This window comes from Triticum dicoccoides, chromosome 6B (genome assembly GCF_002162155.2).
Source record: "Triticum dicoccoides isolate Atlit2015 ecotype Zavitan chromosome 6B, WEW_v2.0, whole genome shotgun sequence".
Lineage (NCBI taxonomy): Eukaryota > Viridiplantae > Streptophyta > Magnoliopsida > Poales > Poaceae > Triticum > Triticum dicoccoides.
The window spans coordinates 611,136,887-611,162,819 of record NC_041391.1 but is presented as its reverse complement, the minus strand read 5'-3'; the positions used below and the strand labels follow the sequence as shown (position 1 = coordinate 611,162,819).

At 43.3% G+C, this 25,933-nt stretch overlaps 2 protein-coding genes across 5 annotated transcripts; one reads left to right on the top strand and one right to left on the bottom strand.

Annotated features, from left to right (window-relative positions):
- The first annotated feature begins 15,407 nt into the window (after positions 1–15,407).
- Positions 15,408–16,275, top strand: LOC119326539. The gene has a single exon (XM_037600174.1). It carries the CDS (start codon positions 15,534–15,536, stop codon positions 15,846–15,848), a length of 315 nt encoding a protein of 104 aa, XP_037456071.1. The 5' UTR covers positions 15,408–15,533; the 3' UTR covers positions 15,849–16,275.
- A 3,972-nt stretch (positions 16,276–20,247) lies between these two features.
- Positions 20,248–24,587, bottom strand: LOC119324468. 4 transcript variants are annotated; one of them, XM_037598261.1, is made up of 8 exons: positions 24,250–24,587; positions 23,869–23,914; positions 23,362–23,449; positions 23,196–23,267; positions 22,763–22,796; positions 20,808–22,263; positions 20,638–20,713; positions 20,248–20,557 (listed from the first exon to the last, which is right to left on the bottom strand). In XM_037598261.1, the coding sequence occupies exons 2-8, from the start codon at positions 23,885–23,887 to the stop codon at positions 20,512–20,514; spliced, it is 1,791 nt and encodes a 596-aa protein (XP_037454158.1). In that variant the 5' UTR covers positions 23,888–23,914; positions 24,250–24,587; the 3' UTR covers positions 20,248–20,511. The 4 variants fall into 4 exon arrangements, with proteins under 4 accessions (XP_037454158.1, XP_037454155.1, XP_037454157.1 ...); XM_037598258.1 differs by having other exon boundaries at positions 23,857–24,101; positions 24,244–24,586; XM_037598260.1 differs by having other exon boundaries at positions 23,857–23,914; positions 24,244–24,586.
- Between the last annotated feature and the right edge of the window lie 1,346 nt (positions 24,588–25,933).

Below are 25,933 nucleotides of genomic sequence, written 5' to 3'. Positions count from 1 at the left end.
AACAGGTAGGTGATGTCTACTACGCAACCTTCTTCTTGTAGACTCGTGTTGGAACTCCAAGCGCAGAGTTTTGTAGGACAGTAGCAAATTTCCCTCAAGTGGATGACCTAAGGTTTATCAATCCGTGGGAGGCGTAGGATGAAGATAGTCTCTCTCAAACAACCCTGCAACCAAATAACAAATAGTCTCTTGAGTCCCCAACACACTGATACATCCATTTTGCGTCATGGTTTCCTACTGTTATTTATGTTGTTTTATTGTATAATAATGCTTTTTGGAGTAATTCTAATGCCTTTTCTCTCATAATATGCAAGGTATGCACCAAGGGGGATAATTCTGGCAGCTAGAAATCTGGACCTGAAAAAGCTACGTCAAGCTACCTATTCTACACAACTCCAAATGAGCTGAAACTCCCCGAGGATTTTTTATGGAATATTAAATAAATATTGGAGCAAATAAGTACGAGAGGAGGGCCACCAGGTGGGCACAACCCACCTGGGCACGGCAGGAGGCCCAGGCGCGCCCTGGTGGGTGCTGCCCTCCTCGGCCCACCTCCGGTGCCCATCTTCTGGTATATATCATTTTGACCTAAAAAATCAGAGGAGGACATTCGGGACGAAGCGCCGCCGCCTTGAGGCGGAACTTGGGCAGGAGCATTTTTGCCCTCCGGCGGAACGATTCCGCCGGGGGAACTTCCCTCCCGGAGGGGGAAATCATCGTCATCATCATCACCAACAACTCTCCCATTTTGGGGAGGGCTATCTTCATCAACATCCTCACAGCACCAACTCGTCTCAAACCCTAGTTCATCTCTTGTGTTCAATCTTTGTATCAAAACTATAGATTGGTGCTTGTGGATGACTAGTAGTGTTGATTACGTCTTGTAGTTGATTACTATATGGTTTATTTGGTGGAAGATTATATGTTCAGATCCATTATGCTATTCCATACCCCTCTGATCTTGAGCATTTTTATCATTTTTGAGTAGTTACTTTCGTTTTTGTGTTCACGGGAGAAATCATGTTGCAAGTAATCATGTGAACTTGATATGTGTTCAATATTTTGATGGTATGTATGTTGCCATTATCTTAGTGGTGTCGTGTAAACATCGACTACATGAAACTTCACCATATTTGGGCCTACGGGAATGCATTGTGGAGTAGTTATTAGATGGTAGGTTGCGAGAGTGACAGAACCTTAAACCCCAGTTTATGCGCTATTCTGTAAGGGACCGATTGGATCCAAAAGTTTAATTCTATGGTTAGAATTTATTCTTAATACTTTTCTCGTAGTTGCGGATGCTTGCAAGAGGGTTAATCATAAGTAGGAGGTTTATTCAAGTAGGAACAACACCTAAGCACTGGTCTACCCACATATCAAATTATCAAAGTACCGAACACGAATTAGGCCAACATGATGAAAGTGACTAGATGAAATTCCCGTGTACCCTCAAGAACACTTTGCTTATTATAAGAAACTGTTTTGGCATGTCCTTTGCCTCAAAAGGATTGGGCTACCTTTCTGCACTTTTGTTACTACTATTGTTACTTGCTCGTTACAAATTATCTTGCTATCGAACTACTCCGCTACTTACAATTTTAGCACTTGCAGACATTAGCTTGCTGAAAACCACTTGTCATTTCCTTCTGCTCCTCATTGGGTTCGACACTCTTACTTATCGAAAAGGATACAATTGACCCCCTATACTTGTGGGTCATCAAGGCCATTTTTGAGCGCCATTGCCAGGGAGTGAAGCACTCTTGGTAAGTGAAAATTGGTAAGGAAACATTATTACTACATGCTGAAATTTATTGTCACTTGCTACTATGGAAAACAATCCTTTGAGGGGGGGTTTCGGGGTATCTTCACCTCGACCGGAACCACAATTAATTACCCCTCAACCTACTACACCTACTGAAAATATTGAATATGAAATTCCTTCGGGTATGTTAAAACAACTGCTAGCTAATCCTTATGCAGGAGATGGAACCGAACATCCTGATATGCACTTGATATATGTGAATGAAATTTGTAGATTGTTTAAGCTTGCATGTTTGCCTGGAGATGAAGCTAATAATAAGGTTTTCCCTTTATCTTTTAAGGGAAAAGCATTGACATGGTATAGGCTATGTGATGATATTCGATCTTGGAATTGGAACCGTTTGAAATTGGAATTTCATCAGAAATTTTATCCTATGCATCTAGTTCATCGTGATCGGAATTATATATATAATTTTTGGCCTTGTGAAGGAGAAAGTATCGCTCTATCTTGGGAAGGCTTAAGTGAATGTTATATTCATGCCCCAATCATGAGATCTCAAGAGAAATTATTATTCACAATTTGTATGCTCGGTTTTCTCGTAATGATCAATCCATGCTCGATACTTCTTCAACTAGTTCTTTTATGAAGAAGACTATTGAACTCCGGTGGGATATTTTAGAAAGAATTAAACGCATCTTTGAAGATTGGGAACTTGACGAAGGTAAAGAGTCAGGTATTGAACCTAATTATGGACTTGACTCTGAGATAGTAGCTTCCTTTTGTGAATCTTTTGCTACTCATGTCGATGTCCCTAAGGAGAAGTGGTTTAAATATCACCCACCAATTAAAGAAGAAGTTAAAGAACCGGTAAAAGCTAAATAAGAAACTATCATTTACAATGTTGATCCAGTTGTTCCCACTGCTTATATTAAAAAACCACCTTTTCCTGTTAGGATGAAGGAACATGTTAAAGCTTCAATTGTGGTTAAAAAAGTTATGTTAGAACAACCAAACCATCTGAACAAATCAAAGTTGAACCTAGTGTAGCTATGGTTAAAGATCTCTTAGTTGATAATATTGATGGGCATGTTATCTACTTATGTAGTGAAGCTTCTAGAATTGCCAAACCTGAAGGAGAAGATAAACATAGACCAGTTGTTGGCATGCATGTTGTCTCAGTTAAGATAGGAGGTCACTGTTATCATGGGTTATGTGACCTAGGTGCTAGTGTGTGTGATATTCCTTTATCCTTATACCAAGAAATTAAAGATGAAATAGCACCTGCTAAAATAGAAGACATATATGTTACTATTAAACTTGCTAATAGAGATACTATATCACCAATTGGGATTCTTAGAGATGTTGAAGTCTTGTGTGGGAAAATAAAATACCTTACTGATTTTCTTGTTCTTAGCACCCCACAAGATGACTTTTGTCCCATTATTTTTGGTAGACCTTTCTTGAACACCATCAATGCTAAAATAGATTGTGAGAAACAAACTGTCGGTGTTAGCTTTGGTGATGAATCTCATGAATTTAATTTTTCCAAGTTTAGTAAACAACCTCATAAGAAAGATTTGCCTAATAAGGATGAGATTATTGGTCTTGCTTCTATTGTTATACCTCCTACTGATCCTTTGGAACAATATTTGCTAGACCATGAAAATGATTTGCATATGCGTGAAAGAAATGAAATAGATAGAATCTTTTTCCAATAACCACCTCTGCTTAAACACAATTTGCTATTGAAACTCTAGGAGGTCCTCCTCCACCTGAAGGTGATCCTGTGTTTGAATTAAAACAATTGCCAGACACTCTTAAATATGCTTATCTTGATGAAAAGAAGATAAATCCTGTTATTATTAGTGATAATTGTTCAGAACATGAAGAAGAAAGATTATTGAAAGTTCTAAGGAAGCACAGGGCTGCTATTGGATATACTCTTGATGATCTTAAGGGCATTAGTCCCACTCTATGCCAGCACAAGGTTAATATGGAACCGGATGCTAAACCAGTTGTTGATCCCAACGTCAGTTAAATCCAAAAATGAAAGAAGTGGTAAGAACTGAAATATTGAAACTTCTGGAAGCAGGTATAATCTATCCTGTAGCTGATAGTAGATGGGTAAGTCATGTTCATTGTGTCCCTAAGAAAGGAGGTATTACTGTTGTTCCTAATGATAAGAATGAGCTTATTCGAAAAACAATTGTCACAGGCTATAGAATGGTAATTGATTATAGAAAAATAAATAAAGCTACTAGAAAAGATCATTACCCTCTGCCTTTTATTGATCAAATGTTAGAAAGATTATCTAAGCACACACATTTTTGCTTCCTTGATGGATACTCTGGCTTTTCACCAATACCTGTTTTACAATCTGATCAAGAAAAGACCACTTTTACTTGTCCTTTAGGAACATTTGCTTATATACGCATGCCTTTCGGTTTATGTAATGCACCTGCTACCTTTCAAACATGTATGACTGCTATCTTCTCTAATTTTTGTGAAAAGATTGTTGAGGTTTTCATGGATGACTTTTCTATTTATGGGAAGTCTTTTGATGATTGTTTAAGCAATCTTGATCAAGTTTTGCAGAGATGTGAACAAACAAATCTCATCTTGAATTGGGAGAAGTGCCATTTTATGGTTAATGAAGGTATTGTCTTGGGCCATAAAATTTTCTGAAAGAGGCATTGAGGTGGACAAAGCCAAGGTTGATTCAATTGATAAAATGCCATGTCCTAAAGATATCAAAGGTATTCGTAGTTTCCTTGGACATGTTGGTTTCTATAGTAGGTTTATCAAAGACTTTTCTAAAATTTCTAGGCCTCTAACTAATCTTTTGCAAAAGGATATTCCCTTTGTGTTTGATGATGATTGCATGGAAGCCTTTGAAACACTAAAGAAAGCCTTAATTACTACACTTGTTGTTCAACCACCTGATTGGAACTTACCTTTTGAGATTATGTGTGATGCTAGTGATTATGTTGTCGGTGTTGTTCTAGGACAAAGAGTTGATAAGAAACTAAATGTTATTCATTATGCTAGTAAAACTCTAGGCAGTGCTCAACAAAACTATGCTACTACTGAAAAAGAATTCTTAGCAGTGGTGTTTGCTTGTAATAAATTCAGATCTTACATTGTTGATTCTAAAGTAATTGTTCACACCAATCATGCTACTATAAAATATCTTATGGAAAAGAAAGATGTTAAACCTAGACTCATTAGGTGGGTTCTTCTGCTACAAGAATTTGATTTCCATATCACTGATAGGAAAGGAGCAGAGAACCCCGTGGCTGATAACTTGTCTAGACTTGAAAATATTCTTGATGACCCACAACCAATTAATCATAGCTTCCCTGATGAACAACTAGCTGCAATAAATGTTTCTCATAGTACACCTTGGTATGCTGACTATGCTAATTATATTGTTGCTAAATACATACCATCTAGATTTACATATCAACAAAAGAAAAAAATCTTCTATGATTTAAGACATTACTTTTGGGATGACCCACATCTTTATAAAGAAGGAGTAGATGGATTATTAGACATTGTGTACCCGAGCATGAACAGGAACAAACCCTACGGAAATGTCACTCCGAAGCTTATGGAGGACATCACGCGGGAGACAGAACCGCTCATAAGGTATTGCAATCTGGGTTTTAATTGCCTACTCTCTTCAAGGATGCCCGTAAGTTCATCTCATCATGTGGTGAATGCCAAAGAATAGGTAATGTCGGTAAGCGTCAAGAAATGCCTATGAATTATTCACGTGTTGTTGAACCATTTGATGTTTGGGGATTTGACTTCATGGGACCTTTTCCTTCTTCTAATGGGTATACACATATTTTGGTTGTTGTTGATTATGTCACTAAGTGGGTAGAAGCCATTCCAACCAGTAGTGCTGATCACAACACCTCTATTAAAATGCTTAAGGAAGTTATTTTCCCAAGGTTTGGAGTCCCTAGATATTTAATGACTGATGGTGGTTCACACTTTATTCATGGTGCTTTCCGTAAAATGCCTACTAAGTATGATGTTAACCATAGAATTGTGTCACCTTATCATCCTCAATCTAGTGGTCAAGTTGAACATAGCAATAGAGAAATAAAACTAATCTTACAGAACACTGTTACTAGGTCTCGGAAGAATTGGTCTAAGAAATTACATGATGCACTTTGGGCTTATAGAACAGCTTACAAAAATCCTATGGGTATGTCCCCATATAAAATGGTTTATGAAAAAGCTTGTCATTTACCTCTTGAGTTAGAACACAAAGCATTTTGGGCAATAAAAGAACTCAATTATGATTTCAAACTTGCTAGGGAAAAGTGGTTATTTGATATTAGCTCATTAGATGAATGGAGAACCCAGGCCTATGAAAATGCTAAGTTATTCAAAGAAAAAGTTAAAAGATGGCATGATAAAAGAATCCAAAAGTATGAGTTCAAAGTAGGAGAGTATGTTCTTTTGTACAACTCCCGTTTCAGATTCTTTGCAGGAAAACTACTCTCCAAATGGGAAGGACCCTATGTCATCGAGGAGGTCTATCGATCCGAAGCTATTAAAATAAATAATGCCGAAGGTACTAACCCGAAGGTTGTCAATGGGCAACGAATAAAACACTATATCTCAGGTACGCCCATTAACGTTGAAAGCAATGTTATCCAAACTTTGACACCGGAAGAACACATAAAAGAGTCCTTCCGGAACACTCCAGAATCATGAAAATAAGGAGGTACGTGATACAGTAAGTAAACGGACTCCGAAAAATCCGCAAAAATATTTTTTGTCAGTTTTGGAATATTTATAAAATTAGGAAAAAAATAAGAGACTTCCAGGAAAGTGACCCTGGTGGGCACGATACACCAGGGCGCCCTAGGCCTGCCTGGCGTGCCTAGGTGGGTTGTGCCCACCTCGGGTACTTTTCGATCTCTATTTTTCTTCTGTTCTGCTTGTTCCCCAAGATAAAAAATCTATACATACCTCCCAAACCTGTTAACCTCTATATCACGGAGAAATCTCCTGTTTTCTTTTCTTGTTGTTTTCTGTCAGATCTGTTGAGCCATGCATCATGTCTTCTCCCTCCTCTGATCGTATGGAAGAAGATTCTTGGTTGATGAAGATCGAGCTGAAGAGAGAAGAGTCTGTTGGAGCAGCTAAGGAGGACAAGAGCAAGGAGGCCACCAGAGATCAAGTGTCGATGGACGAGCAAGCATTGCCCACACATGAGGAAGAGGAAGATATCCTTGAACCCTACTATGCTCATCTTACCCCCATTGAGATTGCAGCCTTCAGGATCATTAATACGGTTCGTATACAAAATGAGTATCTCAATCTTGAAAATATTTTGCATATGGAGCACATTGCTTCCCTGTGGAGAGTCATCCGAAGATTGGAGAGCCTCTTGATCCTTAAAGATCGGATTGCATCTACTTCATCACCACCGTCTTCTTCATCACCATCAAAAGAAAACTGAGTATTGGGTATGGGCACTCCCCTTGGCTTTCGCCAAGCTTGGGGGAGGTGCCCCGGTATCGTATCAATCTCCACTATCTTTTGCCTTTACTTTCTTAGTTTGATTAATGGTTATCTTTTGCTATTAGATGAATAAAAGTTTAATTCGATCCTTTATTTTTGTGAGTTTGCTTAGTGATCAATCATTGTAATCGTGTGCGAGATATAATAAAGTCTAATTTGAGTTTTGCCTTCTTTACTTTCTTGCTGCAATAAAAAGAAAGGAAACAAAAGAAAAAGAGCATATGCTAATCTTATGGTAAGTGATGACATTACACAAGGAAAATTATAAGTAGAAAATTTTATTGTAGATTGACAAACATAGCATTGGTGAATGATGCAACACATGAAAGAATTAATAAGGGAAGAGAAGATTCACACATAAATATATTATCATGGAAAAAATTGTGATTGTGAGCACCCATAAAAATATTATATGCCAAAATTGTTGACGTTGGACAAGGAAGACAACCTAATGATTCATGTTTGTTCATATTCACATAGAAGTCATATTGTCATAGATCCTTCAACATGTGGTGCTTTCCCCTATCTTTGCTAGCCAAAAACTCTGCACTAAGTAGAGATACTACTTGTGCATCCAAAACCCTTAAACCCTATCTTGTTTGAGAGTCCACCATACCTACCTATAGATTGAGTAAGATCCTTCAAGTAAGTTGTGATCGGTGCAAAAGGGCAATAAAAATTGCTTATAAAAGTGTGAGATCATTTAGTGTAAGGGAAAATTGAGTGTTGTACAAACTTGTGATGGTGAAGAATAAAAGCGACAGACTGCATAATAAAGGTTGTCATCACAAGGGGAAATATAATGTGACATTCTCTTGCACTAAGGGGTTGAGCATACAAACAAAAAGCGCATGGCAACCTCTGCTTCCCTCTGCGAAGGGCCTATCTTTTACTTTCATGTATTTACTTTTATGCAAGAGTCAAAGTTTTTCCACTATTCCTTTTATTTTTCTCCTTTGGCAAGCATCATGTGGTGAGGAAAGATCTAGGCACGTATGTACAGTCGAATATGGGTGGCATGAGTTATTATTGTTGACATCACCCTTGAGGTGAGTGTGTTGGGAGGCAAAACTATAAGCCTCTATCTTTCTTTGTGTCCGGTTGAAACATTTTGCTCATGTGTACGCGGTGAGTGTTAGCAATCATAGAAGACTAAATGATGGTTGAGTATGTGGACTTGCCTAAAGGCTCCGATACGTGACCCTTCCTGAAAAGATGATGAATTGTAGTTGCAAAGTTGACTGAGAACATAGTTTGTTGGTTTCCAATAGAGTTTATGCTTTATACTTCGATGTTGTGATGAATTGTCACTTGTTCATGAGAAGTCTAGGAAAAAACTCTATGATAAAAGTTTTATATTCAAGTTTATTCTTGTTATAATAAGTCACGTGATGCTGCTATGTCCGTATTTTTGTTTTTATCGACACCTCTCTCTCTCTAAGCATGTGGACATGTTTTTCGGTTTCGGTTTTCGCTTGAGGACAAGCGAGGTCTAAGCTTGGGGGAGTTGATACGTCCATTTTGCATCATGTTTTCCTACTATTATTTATGTTGTTTTATTGTATAATAATGCTTTTTGGAGTAATTCTAATGTCTTTTCTCTCATAATATGCAAGGTATGCACCAAGGGGGAGAATTCTGGCAGCTGGAAATCTGGACCTGAAAAAGCTACGTCAAGCTACCTATTCTACACAACTCCAAATGAGCTGAAACTCCCCGAGGATTTTTTTATGGAATATTTAATAAATATTGGAGCAAATAAGTACCAGAGGAGGGCCACCAGGTGGGCACAACCCACCTGGGTGCGCCAGGAGGCCTAGGCGCACCCTAGTGGGTGCTGCCCTCCTCGGACCACCTCCGGTGCCCATCTTCTGGTATATAAGTCATTTTGACCTAGAAAAAATCAAAGGAGGACATTCGGGACGAAGCGCCGCCGCCTCGAGGCGGAACTTGGGCAGGAGCACTTTTGCCCTCCGGCGGAGCGATTCCGCCAGGGGAACTTCCCTCCCAGAGGGGGAAATCATCGTCATCATCATCACCAACAACTCTCCCATCTTGGGGAGGGCTATCTTCATCATCTTCACAACACCAACTCCTCTCAAACCCTAGTTCATCTCTTGTGTTCAATCTTTGTATCAAAACTATAGATTGGTGCTTGTGGGTGACTAGTAGTGTTGATTGCATCTTGTAGTTGATTACTATATGGTTTATTTGGTGGAAGATTATATGTTCAGATCCATTATGCCATTCAATACCCCTCTGATATTGAGCATGTTTATCATTTGTGAGTAGTTACTTTCGTTCTTGAGGTCACACGAGAAATCATGTTGCAAGTAATCATGTGAACTTGATATGTGTTTGATATTTTGATGGTATGTATGTTTCCATTCTCTTAGTGGTGTCATGTGAACGTCGACTACATGACACTTCACCATATTTGGGCCTAGGCGAATGCATTATGGAGTAGTTATTAGATGGTGGGTTGCAAGAGTGACTGAAGCTTAAACCCCAGTTTATGCGCTATTTCGTAAGGGACCGATTGGATCCAAAATTTTAATGTTATGGTTAGAATTTATTCTTAATACTTTTATCGTAGTTGCGGATGCTTGAGAGAGGGTTAATCATAAGTAGGAGATTTGTTCAAGTAATAATAGCACCTAAGCACTGGTCCACCCACATATCAAGTTATCAAAGTACTGAACACGAATTAAGCCAACATGATGAAAGTGACTAGATGAAATTCATGTGCACCCTCAAGAATAATTTGCTTATCATAAGAAACCGTTTTAGCCTGTCCTTTGCCTCAAAATGATTGGGCTACCTTGCTGCACTTTTGTTACTACTATTATTGCTTGCTCATTACAAATTATCTTGCTATCAAACTACTCCGCTACTTACAATGTTAGCACTTGCAGACATTACCTTGCTAAAAACCACTTATCATTTCCTTCTGCTCCTCGTTGGGATTGACACTCTTGCTTATCAAAAAGGCTACAATTGACCCCCTATACTTGTGGGTCATTACACACCCAATACAATGGTAAATTGTATAGGTGGACTAGTTCGGCAAAGAGATGGTGATACCAGCGTAATATGGATAGTAGATATAGGTTTTTGTAATCTGAAATATAAAAACAGCAAGGTAACTAGTAGTAAAAGTGAGGACAAACGGTATCACAATGCTTGGAAACAAGGCCTAGGGTTCATACTTTCACTAGTGCAAGTTCTCTCAACAATGACAACATAATTAGATCATATAACAATCCCTCAACGTGCAACAAAGAGTCACTCAAAAGTCACTAGTAGCAGAGACAAATGAAGAGATTATTGTAGGGTTTGAAACCACCTCAAAGTTATTCTTTCTGATCGATCTATTGGGCTATTCCTATAAGTGTCACAAACAGCCCTAGAGTTCGTACTAAAATAACACCTTAAGACACACATCAACCAAAACCCTAATGTCACCTAGATACTCCAATGTCACCACAAGTATCCGCGGGTTTGATTATACGATATGCATCACACAATCTCAGATTCATCTATTCAAACCAACACAAAGAACTTCAAAGAGTGCCCCAAAGTTTCTACCGAAGAGTCAAGACGAAAACGTGTACCAACACCTATGCATAAGTTCACAAGGTCACAGAACCCGCAAGTTGATCACCAAAACATACATCAAGTAGATTACATGAATATCCCATTGTCACCACAAATAAGCACAAGCAAGACATACATCAAGTGTTCTCAAATCTTTAAAGATTCAATCCGATAAGATAACTTCAAAAGGGAAAAATCAATCCATTACAAGAAGGTAGAGGGGGAGAAACATCATAAGATCCAACTATAATAGCAAAGCTCATGGTACATCAAGATCGTGCCAAATCAAGAACAAGAGAGAGAGAGAGAGAGAGAGAGAGAGAGAGAGAGATCAAACACATAGCTACTGGTACATACCCTCAGCCCCGAGGGTGAACTACTCCCTCCTCATCATGGTGAGCGCCGGGATGATGAAGATGGCCACTGTGATGATTTCCCCCTTTGGCAGGGTGCCGGAACAGGGTCCCGATTGGGTTTTCGTGGATACAGAGGCTTGTGGTGGCGGAACTCCCGATCTAGGTTCTGTTCTGGGGTTTTTGGGATTTATAAGAGGCGTTGGCGTCGAGAACAAGTCAGGAGGGGTCCACGAGGGGCCCACAAGGTCGGAGGGCGCGCCCTAGGGGATGGGGGCGCCCTCCACTCTTGTGGTGGCCTCGGAACTCTTCTCCGATATCTTTTCGTTCCAGTATTTTTCATATTTTCCAGAAATAATCTACGTAAATTTCCAGGTCAATTGGACTTCGTTTGATATTCCTTTTCTGTGAAACTCAAAAACAAGGGAAAAAACAAAAACTAGCACTGGGCTCTAGGTTAGTAGGTTAGTCCCAAAATTCATATAAAATAGCATATAAATGCATATAAAACATCCAAGATGGATAATATAATAGCATGGAACAATAAAAAATTATAGATACGTTGGAGACGTATCAGCAGGCGCCCGAGGGGGCCGGCCGACCACCTTGGGGCACACCCAAGGATCCCTCCCCTCCCCCCACCTATATATATGAGAGGGAGGGGCGCCACACAACCAACGACAATCTCTTAGCCGTGTGCGGTGCCCCTCTCCATAGTTTAGTCCTCCGTTCAGTTTTTCCGCAGTGCACGGCGAAGCCCTGCGGGAACAAGTTCACCACCACCATCACCACGCTATCGTGCTGCAGGAACTCATCTACTACTTCGCCCATCTTGTTGGATCAAGAAGGCGAGGACGTCATCGAGCTGAACGTGTGCTGAACGCGGAGGTGCCGTACGTTCGATACTTGATCGGTTGGATCGCGAAGGTGTTCGACTACATCAACCACGTTAATAAACACTTCCGCTATACGGTCTACGAGTGTACGTAGACACACTCTCCCCTCTCGTAGCTATGCATCTCCATGGATAGATCTTGCGTGTGCGTAGAATTTTTTTTGTTTTCCATGCAACGTTCCCCAACACTACATATGTCGGGGTGACGAAAAAGAGAAGGGAGGTGTGGCTTGACGAGCGCCCTGGTCCTTCAAATGCAGAAAATGAAGAGCTAGGATGGCACATATTATGGGGAGTGAATGAAGTGTTTTAAAGCACCGCAATATGTGCATCTTGTCTGCTTGTTCCCTGTGTGGCGCTGAGGATTGATGGAAACATTCTCTCATTGAGTGTTCGATGAGCCGATGCATCTGGGGCTCTGGGCGTTGGTAGATGGGGATCTGCTAGAGCATATGATGGCCATGAATGAACCTAACCCCAAGTCATGGTTGTTCTCCATGTTCAAGTCTATATCACATGAACACTAATCCGTTTGATGGTTACTATGTGGGTGATTTGGATGGACAGGAGAAAGGAAATCCACTAGATTATTTTCCAAACTCTGCTCACTATGCATGAATTTGTAAATCAATATGTCTCTGAGTTCGATGATCAGAAAAAGTTGAAGGTGACAAAACCATCAGTCCATGTGGCCTTGGGGCAGAATACCTCAGTTTGGAAGTTTCCTCCAACGGTGTCTGTAGAGATCAATGTCGATGGTAAATTTCTAGGTCTGGGGCGACTGGAGTTGTTGCCGTGGTATGCAGGGATGGCCATGGCCTTTACTTAGGTGCTTCGGCTCTTGTTTACCAGGTCGTAGACCCTTCCACTCTGGAATTGATAGCATGTTGAAAGGGCATTTCCCGCCTTAAGTGTTTTGGTGTTGATGACAATGCAAATTGTGGAGTAATCGTGTGCCTAAGCTACACATGTATACTTTATTTGGCACAAGATGGTTGGGCACCCTTCGGATGGAAAAGAGTGAAGACAACATTTTCGGCATGTTTTATTTCTTTGGTTGTAGGAAATCCATACTATTAAGAGGGGGTCCGTATTGGAAGGTACGGGTGGAATCAAACACGTACAAAAATACACATTGCACCCATGCTATAGCTTTCCATTTCAAGACGAGAGTCTCTTATCTAACCTATGCAGAGAAACTTTCCCAAGTCGGTTGTACCGCTCCCTCAGTGGAGTGGCCATGCTGCTACTGCCCTGGCGGTTGTACCGCATGATGGCGCAGTTGTATCGGCTTGCTTGCGGGCGGTTCATACGGGCCTTGCACGGGCCCAACCACCGCCCAATGGGTGATGCCCTCAGGTAGGGCATGTTGTAGCCAACGGTTGCTGCCGGGTTTTTCTGGTAGGTATTTAATTACCAGTACAACTGGGGGTCCAGGTTGGTTGTACCATCAGAGACTTAGCAACCTCTGGAGGTCGCTTCTCGGCGGTTGCATTAGCCCAAGTACTGCTCAATCAATAGACCCAAGGGTGATTCCTTTTGGGAGATGAGCGGTACAAGGGCGGTGGCCAGGCAGTTGTTCCAATTTATATTTATTAAGCAATACAACTGCATGGCATCCCGGTTGTACCGCTCTGTCTCTACAAGTGCACAGTTATGCCCAGGGTGATTGTACCGCTCTGTCTCTGCAAGTGCACACTTATGCCCAGGGTGGTTGTACCGATGCTCCCAACGGTTGTACAACCCTGTGCGTTTCTACGCGTAATGGTTGGATGTGTGGCACCACTATAAAAGGAGGTGGTTCTTCCACACCTCCCACCCACCTCTTGCCTCTCTCTCTCCTCCATTAATGCCCGAAGCTCATTCTTTCCTGATTTCCTTCTCTAGCCAACCAAACTTGTTGATTTGCTAGGAATTGAGGGAGGAGACCTACATCTACACTTCCAGCAAAGGAATTTTGATTAGCCCGTGCTTTCACTTGTGGATCTTATTAGTTTTGGGTGTTTGGGCACCCTACACGGAAGAGGTCACCTCGGAGCCACATTCCATTGTGGTGAAGCTCCGTGGTGGTACTACGATCCTCTAATTAAGTTGTGGAGAGAGCCCCAACCTTGTTTGTAAAGTTTTTGGTTGCTGCCTTCAAGGGCGTCGCTAGTGGATTCATGGCACCTTGCATTGTGTGAGGGCGTGAGGAGAATAGGGTGAGTCCTTGGAACACTTGGAGAGCATCGTGCCTCCACACCCATCCAACGGAGATGTACCTCCCACAAAGGAGGAAACTTCGGAAACACATCCTCGTCCCTACTTGCGATTATTTCAGTCATTTACTTTATGCAAGTTTATATCTCTTGTTTAATCTTGCTTGCACTTGTTACTTGTATTGCTTGCCATATAGGTTGTCCACTGATACATCTCCAACGTATTTATAATTTTTTATTATTTCATGCTATTATATTATCAATCTTGGAGCCACCTGACAAGGGTGGTCGGCGATCTAATCTAAAAACCACATATATTATCAATCTTGAATGCTCTATATGCATTTACATGTTATTCTATATCATTCTTTAAGACTAACCTATTAACCCAGTCCCATTGTCTTCTTGTTTTTTGCTTGTTTTTGGCTTTTGACAAAATCAATACCAAACGAAGTCTAAACACGATGAAACTTTACAGTGATGTTTTCTGTACCAGAAGGGACCGTAGATGTTTCGGGAGGAGGCCAGAAGAGCTACGAAAGAGTCACAAGCTCACAGGACGCGCCCCCTGAGCTCGTGGGCACCACGTAACTTCGCTTGACCTAATTCCAAGACTATAAATTCACAAATATTCCCAAATCAACAGAGAGCCATCCGAAACATTTTTCCCGCCACCACAAGTTTCAGTTCTTCCGTGGTCCCATCTGAAGGCCTTTTCCAGTACTCTATCGAAGGGGGAATCGATCACGAAGGGTTTCTACATCGTCCTTGCTGCCTTACGATGATGCGTGAATAGTTTACCACAGACCTACGGGTCCATAACTAGTAGCTAGATGACTTCTTTTCTCTCTTTGATCTGTCAAACAATCATTTTCTGCTGAAATTAAGTTTGAAATGAACCAGGTGGTTGTGAAACAGCCAGCATCGTTCGCCTCCACAAAACCCAGTCACAATCACACCGGAGACCGGACATGGACGCTATGGTGTCGCCTAGCATCACGTGCATGCAATGTTAGGAGCGCCGTTGCTGTTGGAGTGGCCTCAACCACCTCCGTCTCCTCCCCTCTGGAATAGACGCAACAGCAGAACAAATTATTGAGAGATAGGCACGCCCCACAGGCCGGCCACAGTGCGCCAGCACCACTTGAACCTGAAGCAGAGGCCACACTGCAAGCGCAGGGACGATGAAGCCGCAGACGCAGCTCCTCCTCCTCTTAGCCTACATCGCCGCGGCGCTGGTCATGAGCCGCGGCGTCCTCGCCGGCGCCGGCACCAGCGCGATGCCGGTGCGCACCATCGAGGACGACGAAGTGGGCTTCGCAGAGGGTGAGGAGGAGGCGGCATACCCACAGAGGAGGGTGCTTGCTTACAGCCCCACTTCCATCGGCTACGGAGGGCTGGAGGCGAACAAGGCGGCGTGCTACGGCTCCTGCCCCGGCCGGGGGCAGCCCTACACCGGCCGCGGCTGCAAGGCCATCTTCGGCTGCCGCGGGCGTTGATTATCTCATCTCATCTGGAAGGTACTGCCATTCCTGTTTGCTTCATGGCAGGAACAAGTGCCCTTCTTCCACTGACCCAGAAAGCTGTGGGGAGATAAAAAAAAAAGTGGTTACTGTGTAAGCTCAAGTAGTTTCACATGCATGTATTTGTGTTCTTGTATGTAATCTTTGGTTCCTTGTGTGTACAATAATGTGTGTTTGGATGAATTCAAGCATACATACGATTCAGAAAAATGGTTTGCGTTATCAGTTTCCAGGAAGAAAGGAATAAACAGCTGAAACAAGAGGAAAATGTTAGTGGGATATGATTGACTAGTCAAAAGGAGACTAAAGATGTAATCTGCTCGGCTTCTAAAACTGACTCATCCTGTACTAATATTAGCCAATGGCTAGCCATTCAAATGCCATGTGCGTGAGTTCATGTTTCTCTTTTGTGAAATTCCGTGAGTTCATGTTATTTTGATAATTCTTGTACACTTCATAAACATAATGCTAGATAATTTTAACACCACACAAGCAAACTCGATAAAATTATACTGCGTGCTAGTGAGCTGACCACAATCCCGATCATCTCCCTGTACGTGGATGACGTCATCATCTTCTGCCACCCCTCGGCTGGCGACACGCTCGATGTCCGCGAGATCCTGCAGCTCTTTGGCCGAGCATCAGGCCTATGGGTCAATTTCCAGAAGAGCACCGCCACTGCGATCCGATGCGATGACGAGGAGGTCGGCCTGGCCGTTGCGGCCCTGGGTTGCCCGCTCGCGGAATTCCCAATCACCTACCTGGGAATCCCCCTCACCCTCCGACGCCCGACCGCCGCCCAGCTCCAACCCCTCGTTGACAAAACCGCCGGGAAGCTGGCCACCTGGAAAGCCCACCTCATGAACAAAGCCGGACATCTCGCCTTTGTCAAAGCTGTGCGAAGCGCGATCCCCATACACCAGCTCCTGGTGCTCGCGCCCCCAAAGAAGATCATCAAGCTCCTGGAGAAAATTCAGCGAGGATTCCTATGGGCTGGCCGCACTGAAGCACACGGTGGCAACTGCCATGTTAATTGGCGACGGGTCTGCTGCCCAACCCGCCTTGGCGGCCTCGGTATATATGACCTGGAGCGCACTGGCTTGGCCTTGCGCACCAGATGGCTATGGCTTGCCCGCACCGATGACAACAGAGCTTGGACTGGCCTCGATCTGCAGTTCACAAGCAAGGAACGAGCCTTCTTCTTCGCATCCACCACCATGATCATTGGCAATGGCCAGCGCGCGTTGTTGGGAGGACCGCTGGCTCAATGGGCGCTCCATCTCGGAGATCGCACCCCAACTGTACACCACCATCCCCAAACACTGCCGCAAAAACAGAACGGTGGCGGCCTACAGGCACACCGATGGGCTTCAAACATCCAGGGCATCCTTGGCATTCAAGAGATTGGTCAGTACTTGCTAACCTGGCCCATCAGCCTCTCCTCCGAGCCAGACCGCCTGCAATGGAAGTGGAACGCGGCAGGAACATACACAGCGCAGTCTGCCTACCTTGCCACTTTCCAAGGCTCGACCCACTGCCCCGCATGAAAGCTCACATGGAAGAGCTGGGCCCTCCGCGCGTGAAGTTCACTGCTCGCTAACCTGGGACGCTGCTGGACAGCCGACCGCCTTGCCCACCGTGGACTGCCGCACCCTGCCCACTGCCCACTTTGTGATCAAGCGCCCGAATCGCTCCATCACCTGTTCCTGGCATGCCCCTTCTCCAAGCTGGTATGGCACGAAATCCTTTCCTGGCTGCGCCTTACGTGCAACGCGCCAGATGGCGAGGACTCCCTGACCAGATGGTGGCGCACGGCACGACAGACCACGCCCAAGCCGATGCAAAAAGGCCTCTCCACCGCGACGCTGCTGATCCCTTGGATGACCTGGAAGCATCGCAACGAATGCGTCTTCGACGCAGCAACCCCATCGCCAAACACTCTGATCGAGGATCAAGGACGAAGCTGTGCTTTGGGCGAGCGCAGGCGCACGAGGACTGCGTGACATCCTCCCACCAACGTGGGACGTCCACTGATTTCTCTCATTTTGCCTGTAACCCTACCTCTTAGGAGGTTGTAACAAACTCTCTTCCTTTTCAATACAATGAAACACAAAAGTCTTTTGCGTTTCCTCAAAAAAAAAACGATTAGAAAGTAACAGGCAGTGATTCAAGTATCAAAATGGCAAAACTGTTTAGATATACTCATTCACAAGAGATCTGCATAAAAGCTAGCTAGGAGTGCAGATTGGCCTGGTGCGACTTTTTCTCAACATATAAAAAGAAAGGAAAAGAACACTTTGTATTTTGAGGATAGGACGTCAGTTTAATGCATCAAGACATCTAAATCATCAGGGTAAGAAGCAGAATAATCACAGGATACGTATTGCGGCAATCTCAATGTTACAACAATTATCTTAGGATGGGCATACACACAAAAGGATGTTTTTGCAGGAAACAGTAGAATTGCAATATTTTGGAAGCACCTCGTCCTTTTTTACCTTTGTGGGGTGCTTCCCTTTGACCGATGTTTTTGCTCTTTCTCCAGTAAACTCGCCAGCCTTTGACCGATAGTTCTGTTCTCCTTGAATAAGAATAGCGACTTAAACCTTGAATGAGAAATGCAAGGAACTTCAGGCCATCAGTACTACGTACATCAGTGCAGCAGAAACTGAAGTTCACTGAGAAGATGATAAGTTGTGGGTGGAAGACAAGGCTGCATGGACAAGAGTGCTTCAATAACATCTTGCCTCCTCTGCTGTGTTTCTACTGGGTACTGGCCTTCAGTATCTCCTTGTCCCTCTGCATAGCTTGCAATTCATTATTCAGAGCAGTAAGCTGCACATGGAGAATAGCACAGGTAAGATGAATGTTGGAGGATCAGATTAAACAGCACAACATAAATAGGTGGACAACCACTGCACTAGTAATTTCAAACACTCACGACACGAGCATATATAAGCTGGGAACTAGGTGAGTAGACGAGGACAAAAAGGTTTCTTGCAAACAGAATGTTCAATGAATCTTATATAATACTGACGCAAACCTACACATGCCAAGAGAACTGATAGACCTCAGGATGGTGATGAGCCGTAGGGTGAGCGCGCGGGGCTGAATCGGTGAATCAATGCCGACATGCATGGACGTGGGATGGCACTGCGGGTAAATGACAAGAAAAACTCACCCTTGAGAATATTACAGACGCCGCCTCAGAATTTTTACATTCAATCCTAACCATCCGCGACGCTATCGAACGGCCCAAAGCCACAAAGCCCAGAAAGCCAGCCTTACCAGGCATGAACTAAATCTTTAAATGATATGCTAATGTATCTTGAGGTTACAACTAGGCACCACTGCAAGGATCTAAAAGATGTGATAAGTTTGTGGAGAAGTTAAGTTGAACAGAGATGCCGAAAAGAAGAGCAAATCATACACAATGGTATTGGTACATCACTATATGATTACCAGAGTGTAGACAGCAATACATCATTACATATTTCTTCAGTAAGTTGGGAAAATTTCCATATTTAAATGATCCTGCGAGTCCAAAGTTCATTTGTAACAAGAGATGATAGAATTGCACAAATTTTAGAATTCGTAAAAGTGGTTTCGCACAGCGCATTCAGAACTTACAGGGAACATTATGGATACGGGAGAACCGGAAGAACAAATTCAACTAGCTCACTGTTAAAAACAGTTGCAGCTTTGAGCTAGTACTTCGCAGAAAGTTATGCAACTACAATATGAGGTCAAGTTGAAATACATCTTACTCTGATAGATGGAAACCGTGAAGAGAGCTTCAGAAGAGCAACAGCCATGATAGGTTGAGTCATCATGTCTGCAGAGTAACGGTTAAGACCGAGCAACACAGCATCCTCAAGTTCATATTTGTTGCCTGGACAAGTTGACATGTTTGGCATGATGCCTGACAACAATACCATACAAAAGAAATACTACCAAATGAAATATTAGCCCTGCAAAAGTCCATGGTACTGGGAGCCGATGCCCCTCGGGGGCTGACCAAGCACCATTAGCACAACTGGCGCCTAACTGCCCCACATTGAGCCCAATAAACATTTTTTATGACCAAAACGAATGATTGTAAATTTCCATACTTGATTGCACCCACCTAACTAGTTGTTCTACCCACAGTGCATTTTATTCATCCTAATACAATTCTCTTGAACTAAATGCCAATTAAATAAATGTTTTGCACAGTAATCCTGGAAACAATTTTTGAAAGTATAGTTCATGAAAGCAGAAAGGAGAATGACAACAATTGATGGTGGATCAGACTATAATGTGATTTGAATATGTGCTAGTTTTCGGAGTAGTTGAAACTTGAAACAGAGCAGTGCAAAATGAAAAACACCACCAGTCTTGCAACAGGCTAGTATATTTCAAAAATCACCAGTCTTAACCATGTCAGAGTGCACAAAAAACGCTAATTACAGGATCCATGTAAGCACATGTGCTAGCTTTCCAGTGATATGGCAAAAAAATGTCCACTGCATGCACATTTCCCCCAGCAAAACAAAACATGCACATCCCTCTTCATAAGGTAAAATTGTCCATCACATTCAATATCCCAATTCACAGCACCATGCAAGGTTCGACACCTAAAAATGTCTATTGACCATCCTCACTGCTCCGCACCATCCAGTATGCTCCTAACTTTGTCGATGGAGCTGCACACATTAACATACTATTAGACCGTTTACATGCACAATGGAGGGGGTGAGGGAGATAATGAAAAATGTATACAGACCTTTTCGGCAGATTAGGTAAGAGACTCTGGACAGCATTTATCACAATGTCGCCTTTTTGGTTCTCCGCTTCAGGATCTATGGCAAATAAAAATCATTACCCAACATGGGGATTGAAAACTGAAAAGAGAAATAATAAATAGAAAAGTTCTACTGGTGGTTCACAATGTACCTTGAGGATCTTGAGAATTAGAACTGCCTCCAAGATAACATCCGGTAAGTTCATCAATCCCCTCGTCTTCAGTCAACATGTTTTTAAGAATGTGCCCAATAAGCTCATGTGCAATACTTGCAGTGTCATCACATAATGCAGAGAGATCTTCTGCAGAGCATCTAGTCATCTCCACATTGTCCTTCTCCGAACTAGGATCCATCGTACTGCCAGCAGCACCACTGTCTCCATAATGTCCAGCACCAGCAGTGTACTCAGAATCTTCAGTGCTATTGATCATGAAATTTGAACAGCAGCCCTCATCCATGCGTTGCTCAGAACGAATATCAAAGTAGTTGCTCGTGGTGAGTACAAAATCATTATCTTCACTGCACCTGTCACTCTCTAAGCTAACTTCGTCATCGCTCGAGTTTTCTTCAGTGGCACCACGTACCAAAGATCTGAGGCAACTGCTTAAATCCAAGACAGCATCTACTTCCACTTCCTTTCTCTCTTCAGTGAGAATAGCTTGTTGACATTTAGGAGACATTTGAGCTAAGAAACCAATGGCACGTACTGCCAAATCCGGTAAATTACCATCATCACACTCAAACAAGCATTCTGTCAAGTACCTCCTCACAGCTGCTTTGAATGATGCCATCTTCACTTGAGAACCTTGGCCCATAATGCGACGCAGCAACTTCATATCATCAGTATCGACGTTTGGAAGTGACCATAGAGCATTCAGGATATCTTGCTGCGATGATATAGTCGCACGTGGAAAGGGAAAGAACTCTGACTGTGAAATAGCCATGCTCTTTAGTGTGAGTTTCCGATATAGGTTCATCACTGACAATGCTTTTGCAAAGTTCTCTGGAAGATCATTGCCTTCCTGCAGCTTTGCTATCATATTTCCACATCTTTTCCTTATCAAATTAATAAGATGGCTTCTGCTGGAAGTTCGAGCTACATGCAGAAATTCTGGGGGGCATGATTTTCCTGAGAGCTTTCTATTGATTGCAATAGCAGCTTGCTGGGGAATTTCATCCAGCCCAGCTAAAGCTTGGTCAATAGATGACAGAAGCATTGGTGAAACAGGTGTTCTAAGACAGACAGAATTAGAACGGTAGCTGCATGGATTTGTTAAAATTTCAGACAATCGCATACCACTTTCACTGTCCAACTCAGCCAAGTATTTTGGAAGGTGGTCCTTCACGATTTTCATCATTGTAGGCCTAATCTTCCTGAAACTAATCCCATTGTGGGCGACAATATTAGCCACTGACTCAAGTGCCCCATTGCTTAATTTGCTGATTGTACAGTGCATGGTCTTCAAGCTTTCTGGACAGAGAGAGCCATCCTTCTGTTTTTGCAACTTAAAAAGCTCAAGACCATCCAGAACTACATGATGAATGTAACACTTGCTTTGCAAACCAAAACTTTCTTCGATGTTACATCTTACTTTCTCGCTGGACACCTGGAATAGACATTTCTCGATAAGATGCCCAGTTGTCATGTTTATGCTACATGGATGTTACTCTCAAGGATCAAATCAAGTGATCAAAATAAAATTATTCACCAAAAAGAAGTGATTACTATGAAATTGGTAGAGCTAGCAAGCATGGACTATCGATCAAGCAATAACAGTGAGTTAGACCCTTTTTCCTAGATGTTATCTCATCTCACACTATAATCAATCTGCTCCTTCCAATGTGACATGTTGTATATCCTTCCACAAGTGTAGTTATCGTGATGTAAGTTCATATGAAGCAACATATTTGATCACACAACATATTAAAACTGCTAAATGTTCTCTTATTATTAATTATTGTACTAGAAATATAATTATCTGTCATTCATTGTTATATAAACCTAACGGGTAAATAAGTAGCTACGCAAGCAACATTAATAAGGGGAGTAAAAACTGAAACTGAAAACTGTAAGCTGTAGGTTCTGTTAGAGTATGAATAACTTACTTCATCAGTCCTGACATCCGATTCAGCCAAGTAGCTGTAGAACAGAATTTTTTGTGGAGGGTTACTAAAATATTGATATGGGTAAAGTAATCTTATAAGTAGAGAAAACACGATAAATGGAAATCTGGTAGGTTTGCCATATTTTACAACCCAAGACCACATGGAGCTGAGGTAACTCGCTAAATCAGTGGATGTTGTTTTCAGATGAGAAACATGGGCCAGGCTATGGGTCATTTTTGCGCATACATGAAGAATGAGTTTTGCTCTATCAAAGCTTTTGGCACAAACTCTTGAAACATGGAGCCATGGAGGTAACTCACTAAATCAGTGGATATTGTTTTCAAATCAGAAACGTGCAGCTATATCAGTTGTAATACCGCACTGCATCTGGTTTAGAGAAGGAAATAACTGGCACAGATAGTAGAATACTTACACGACTTTCAGAAACTTTGGTCGCTTAAGTTTGAAGGGGACACCTAATTCGGGATTCAGCGAGGCCAGCCATCTTCATGCATAGATAGATGGAAAAAATATGTAAGGTACGGTTAAGAGGCGGAGGGGGCAGACATATAGAAGAGGAGAGCAAGCACTGCACAGACCTTCGCTTTTTCTTGATGAGACCTTGCTGCCGCAGAAAAAGAGAGCACAGCCTGTTACCATCCTTGAAAGAGAAGTCGGCCGCGTCCTCTGGGTAAAAACCACACAGAACAATAGTTTCAGGTGTATAACATAACAAGAGAATTTTCAGCCACATCAGACTGCAATACCCTAGTTTATGTGAGCCAAGGGCAACAATTTGGTGTATGGATGGTGTCACTTTGAAGTGTGGAAACTAAGTATTCTAAACAAGATGATATCAACAGAGATGCATACAACTCAACTTGGATGCATCATCAATTCAGCATGAGAAATGCAAGCATAATAACCATGGACGCTGTCAATATTTAGTGTTTTGCATGCAGATGATTGTTCTAGAAACACCATCACATTTTATTACAGTAATGAAATAAGTTGCAGGTATTGCACAGTAGGCACTATAGCAAGTGGAGTAGTACTGTTGTGGCTTCAGAAGAATGAAGATGAGATGAAATCACCTTCCTGCGAACCTTCCTGCGAAGAAAACATCTGGGTCCTTGACCTTCTGTATGCGGCCTGGAAAATAAGAATCATGGAATAAGCTTTCGGTAAGGAAGTTAGGATGTTGTTACAAACGAAAACACAGATGATTTCAGACATCAGGAGGGGAAAATGAGAGACTGCGGCCTGCTAAGTGCTAAGCTGCCCTTGGTCTTCTAACACAAATCGACTTTGACCCGGGTGGACAGATGTCATGCGTGAGCTGTGCACACGTACCACCATAGTCACCAAATTACTTTCGATTCCAGCAATTGTATATAGAATTTTTTTTTAGAGAGATAACAATTGCATATAGATTACAGAGTTCATCAACAAGAACAAGTAGTAATGTTGGAGCGCCAAACCTGCACCTAGTAACACCGAGAGAGGATGAACTCTGCAGCCGCCGAAGAGCTCCGTCGCCGTTGCCCTAGGGCCTAGGTCGAGGTCGGCCGCGGCGGCGGGGAAGCGAGACAGAGCAGCCGCCGCCGGCGGAGAAGCGAGACAAAGCAGCCGCCGGCGGCGGAGACCGGATAGGGAGGGGAAGAGAAGGGATGGTGAGGCAGCAGCGGCGGGGAAGCAGATGGGAGATGGGCGGTGGCGGAGGTGAAGCGAAGGACGGAGCAGCGGCGGCGGCGGCGGAAGGACGAGCCCAACGATACAATTTTCACCAATAGATTTTTTTTTCTCGCGGGGAATAGAAAAAGGTTAACGACTCAATAAGCAGATTTCTTTTTTTTAGCAGAATGTTTTCTTTTCTGGGGCTTAGCGGAATGTAGTTTGTACGTACAGTATTTACTCAACCTGGAACAACATGGTCAGTGTTACAAATATTTGTCCAATTCACGCAGCATATCTAGGTTTAGTACGGCCGTAGTTAGCCATGAAATCACTGGCACGGTTCTGCTACATCTGACGTGAGTAATATAGACTACTCCCTATGATCCGAAATATAGATGTTTAACAAAATTCTAGTCAAAAAAAAATTGCATTGCGAAATTCTTCGACTTTCCAATTTTGCCCTCGCTCGAGTCGTGCACGGACAGCACGCTTCGCTTTCTTCCTCGTCTCGCTCACGCTCCCCCACCGCACCGCGTCGTTGCCGTACCTGGAGACAACGGATCCTGGGTGTCAGGCTCCTCCTTCCTTTCTCGTCTCCCTCCTTCCCTCCCAGCACACACGGCTCGCGCCTTCCTCCCAATCAAAATCCCGTCCGCCTCCCCTCTTCTTTCCTTCATTTCACCGTCGCAGCTCGATCTGAGGCCGCGCCGGAGCCGCTGCCCTCCGAGTGTAAGGAGGCCACAAGCCGCACGACAGACCCCGCGCGTCCCATAAAATGGATGCCAACGAGCCGACGGAGCCCACAACAAAGCACGTCTGACTCCTACCCGTCGCAGCCGTCTAGCCAGGGTTTTCAGTTCGTTCTTCCTACCCTTCCTTCTTGGCCGGCGAGTGGTTGAAGAACCATGGGATGTGCGCCCTCGCACGACACCTTCGCGGCCGCCGCGTCCAGGGCGAAGTGGCGCCGGCCGACGACGACACCCACCTACTCCTCCTCCGCGCGGGCGCGGGACCCTGCGGCAATGTGCCGGGAGCGGGCGGCGTTGGTCCTGGCGGTGGCGGACAGGCGGTTCACGCTGGCGGCGGCGCACGCGGCCTACTTTTGCTCGCTCGGCGCTGACTTTGTTGCATCTGCAAGGGAGCCGCTCGGCGATGGCCATGCAGACTGGTGTTTCCGACAGGTCACTAGGAGTACTTTTGTACAATTTACTATGTTTGGGGGTTGTCGGAAAACTCTCCAACGTCTTATATTTCAGAGCACTTTAATTTCACTTAAAATAAAAGCAAACGAGATATGTCGTCACCAGTTTCTGAATAAGCGAAGCTGCCTCCACGCTATAAATGATGAAGCCCATCAAGGGCGCAACTCTGTGTTGGTCGACCGGCACGAGTATTCGGCCGGTCCACTTTCCCATCGTGCGATTATAACATGCTAATGGGCGGTTGGATTTGTGCCCCCTCACGTCATTTCTTACGTCATGTTCTTTGTCTCGC

What these genes read in the sequence shown, in the direction of transcription:
- LOC119324468 (XM_037598258.1), bottom strand. Translation starts at nt 23,998, where the DNA reads ATGTCTGAAATCATCTGTGTTTTCGTTTGTAACAACATCCTAACTTCC. An exon ending in CTCATCAAGAAAAAGCGAAG is followed by an intron (nt 23,268 to 23,361) that starts GTCTGTGCAGTG and finishes CTATGCATGAAG; the next exon opens with ATGGCTGGCCTCGCTGAATC. An exon ending in CGGATGTCAGGACTGATGAA is followed by an intron (nt 22,264 to 22,762) that starts GTAAGTTATTCA and finishes TGTCTATTCCAG; the next exon opens with GTGTCCAGCGAGAAAGTAAG.
- LOC119326539 (XM_037600174.1), top strand. Translation starts at nt 15,534, where the DNA reads ATGAAGCCGCAGACGCAGCTCCTCCTCCTCTTAGCCTACATCGCCGCG.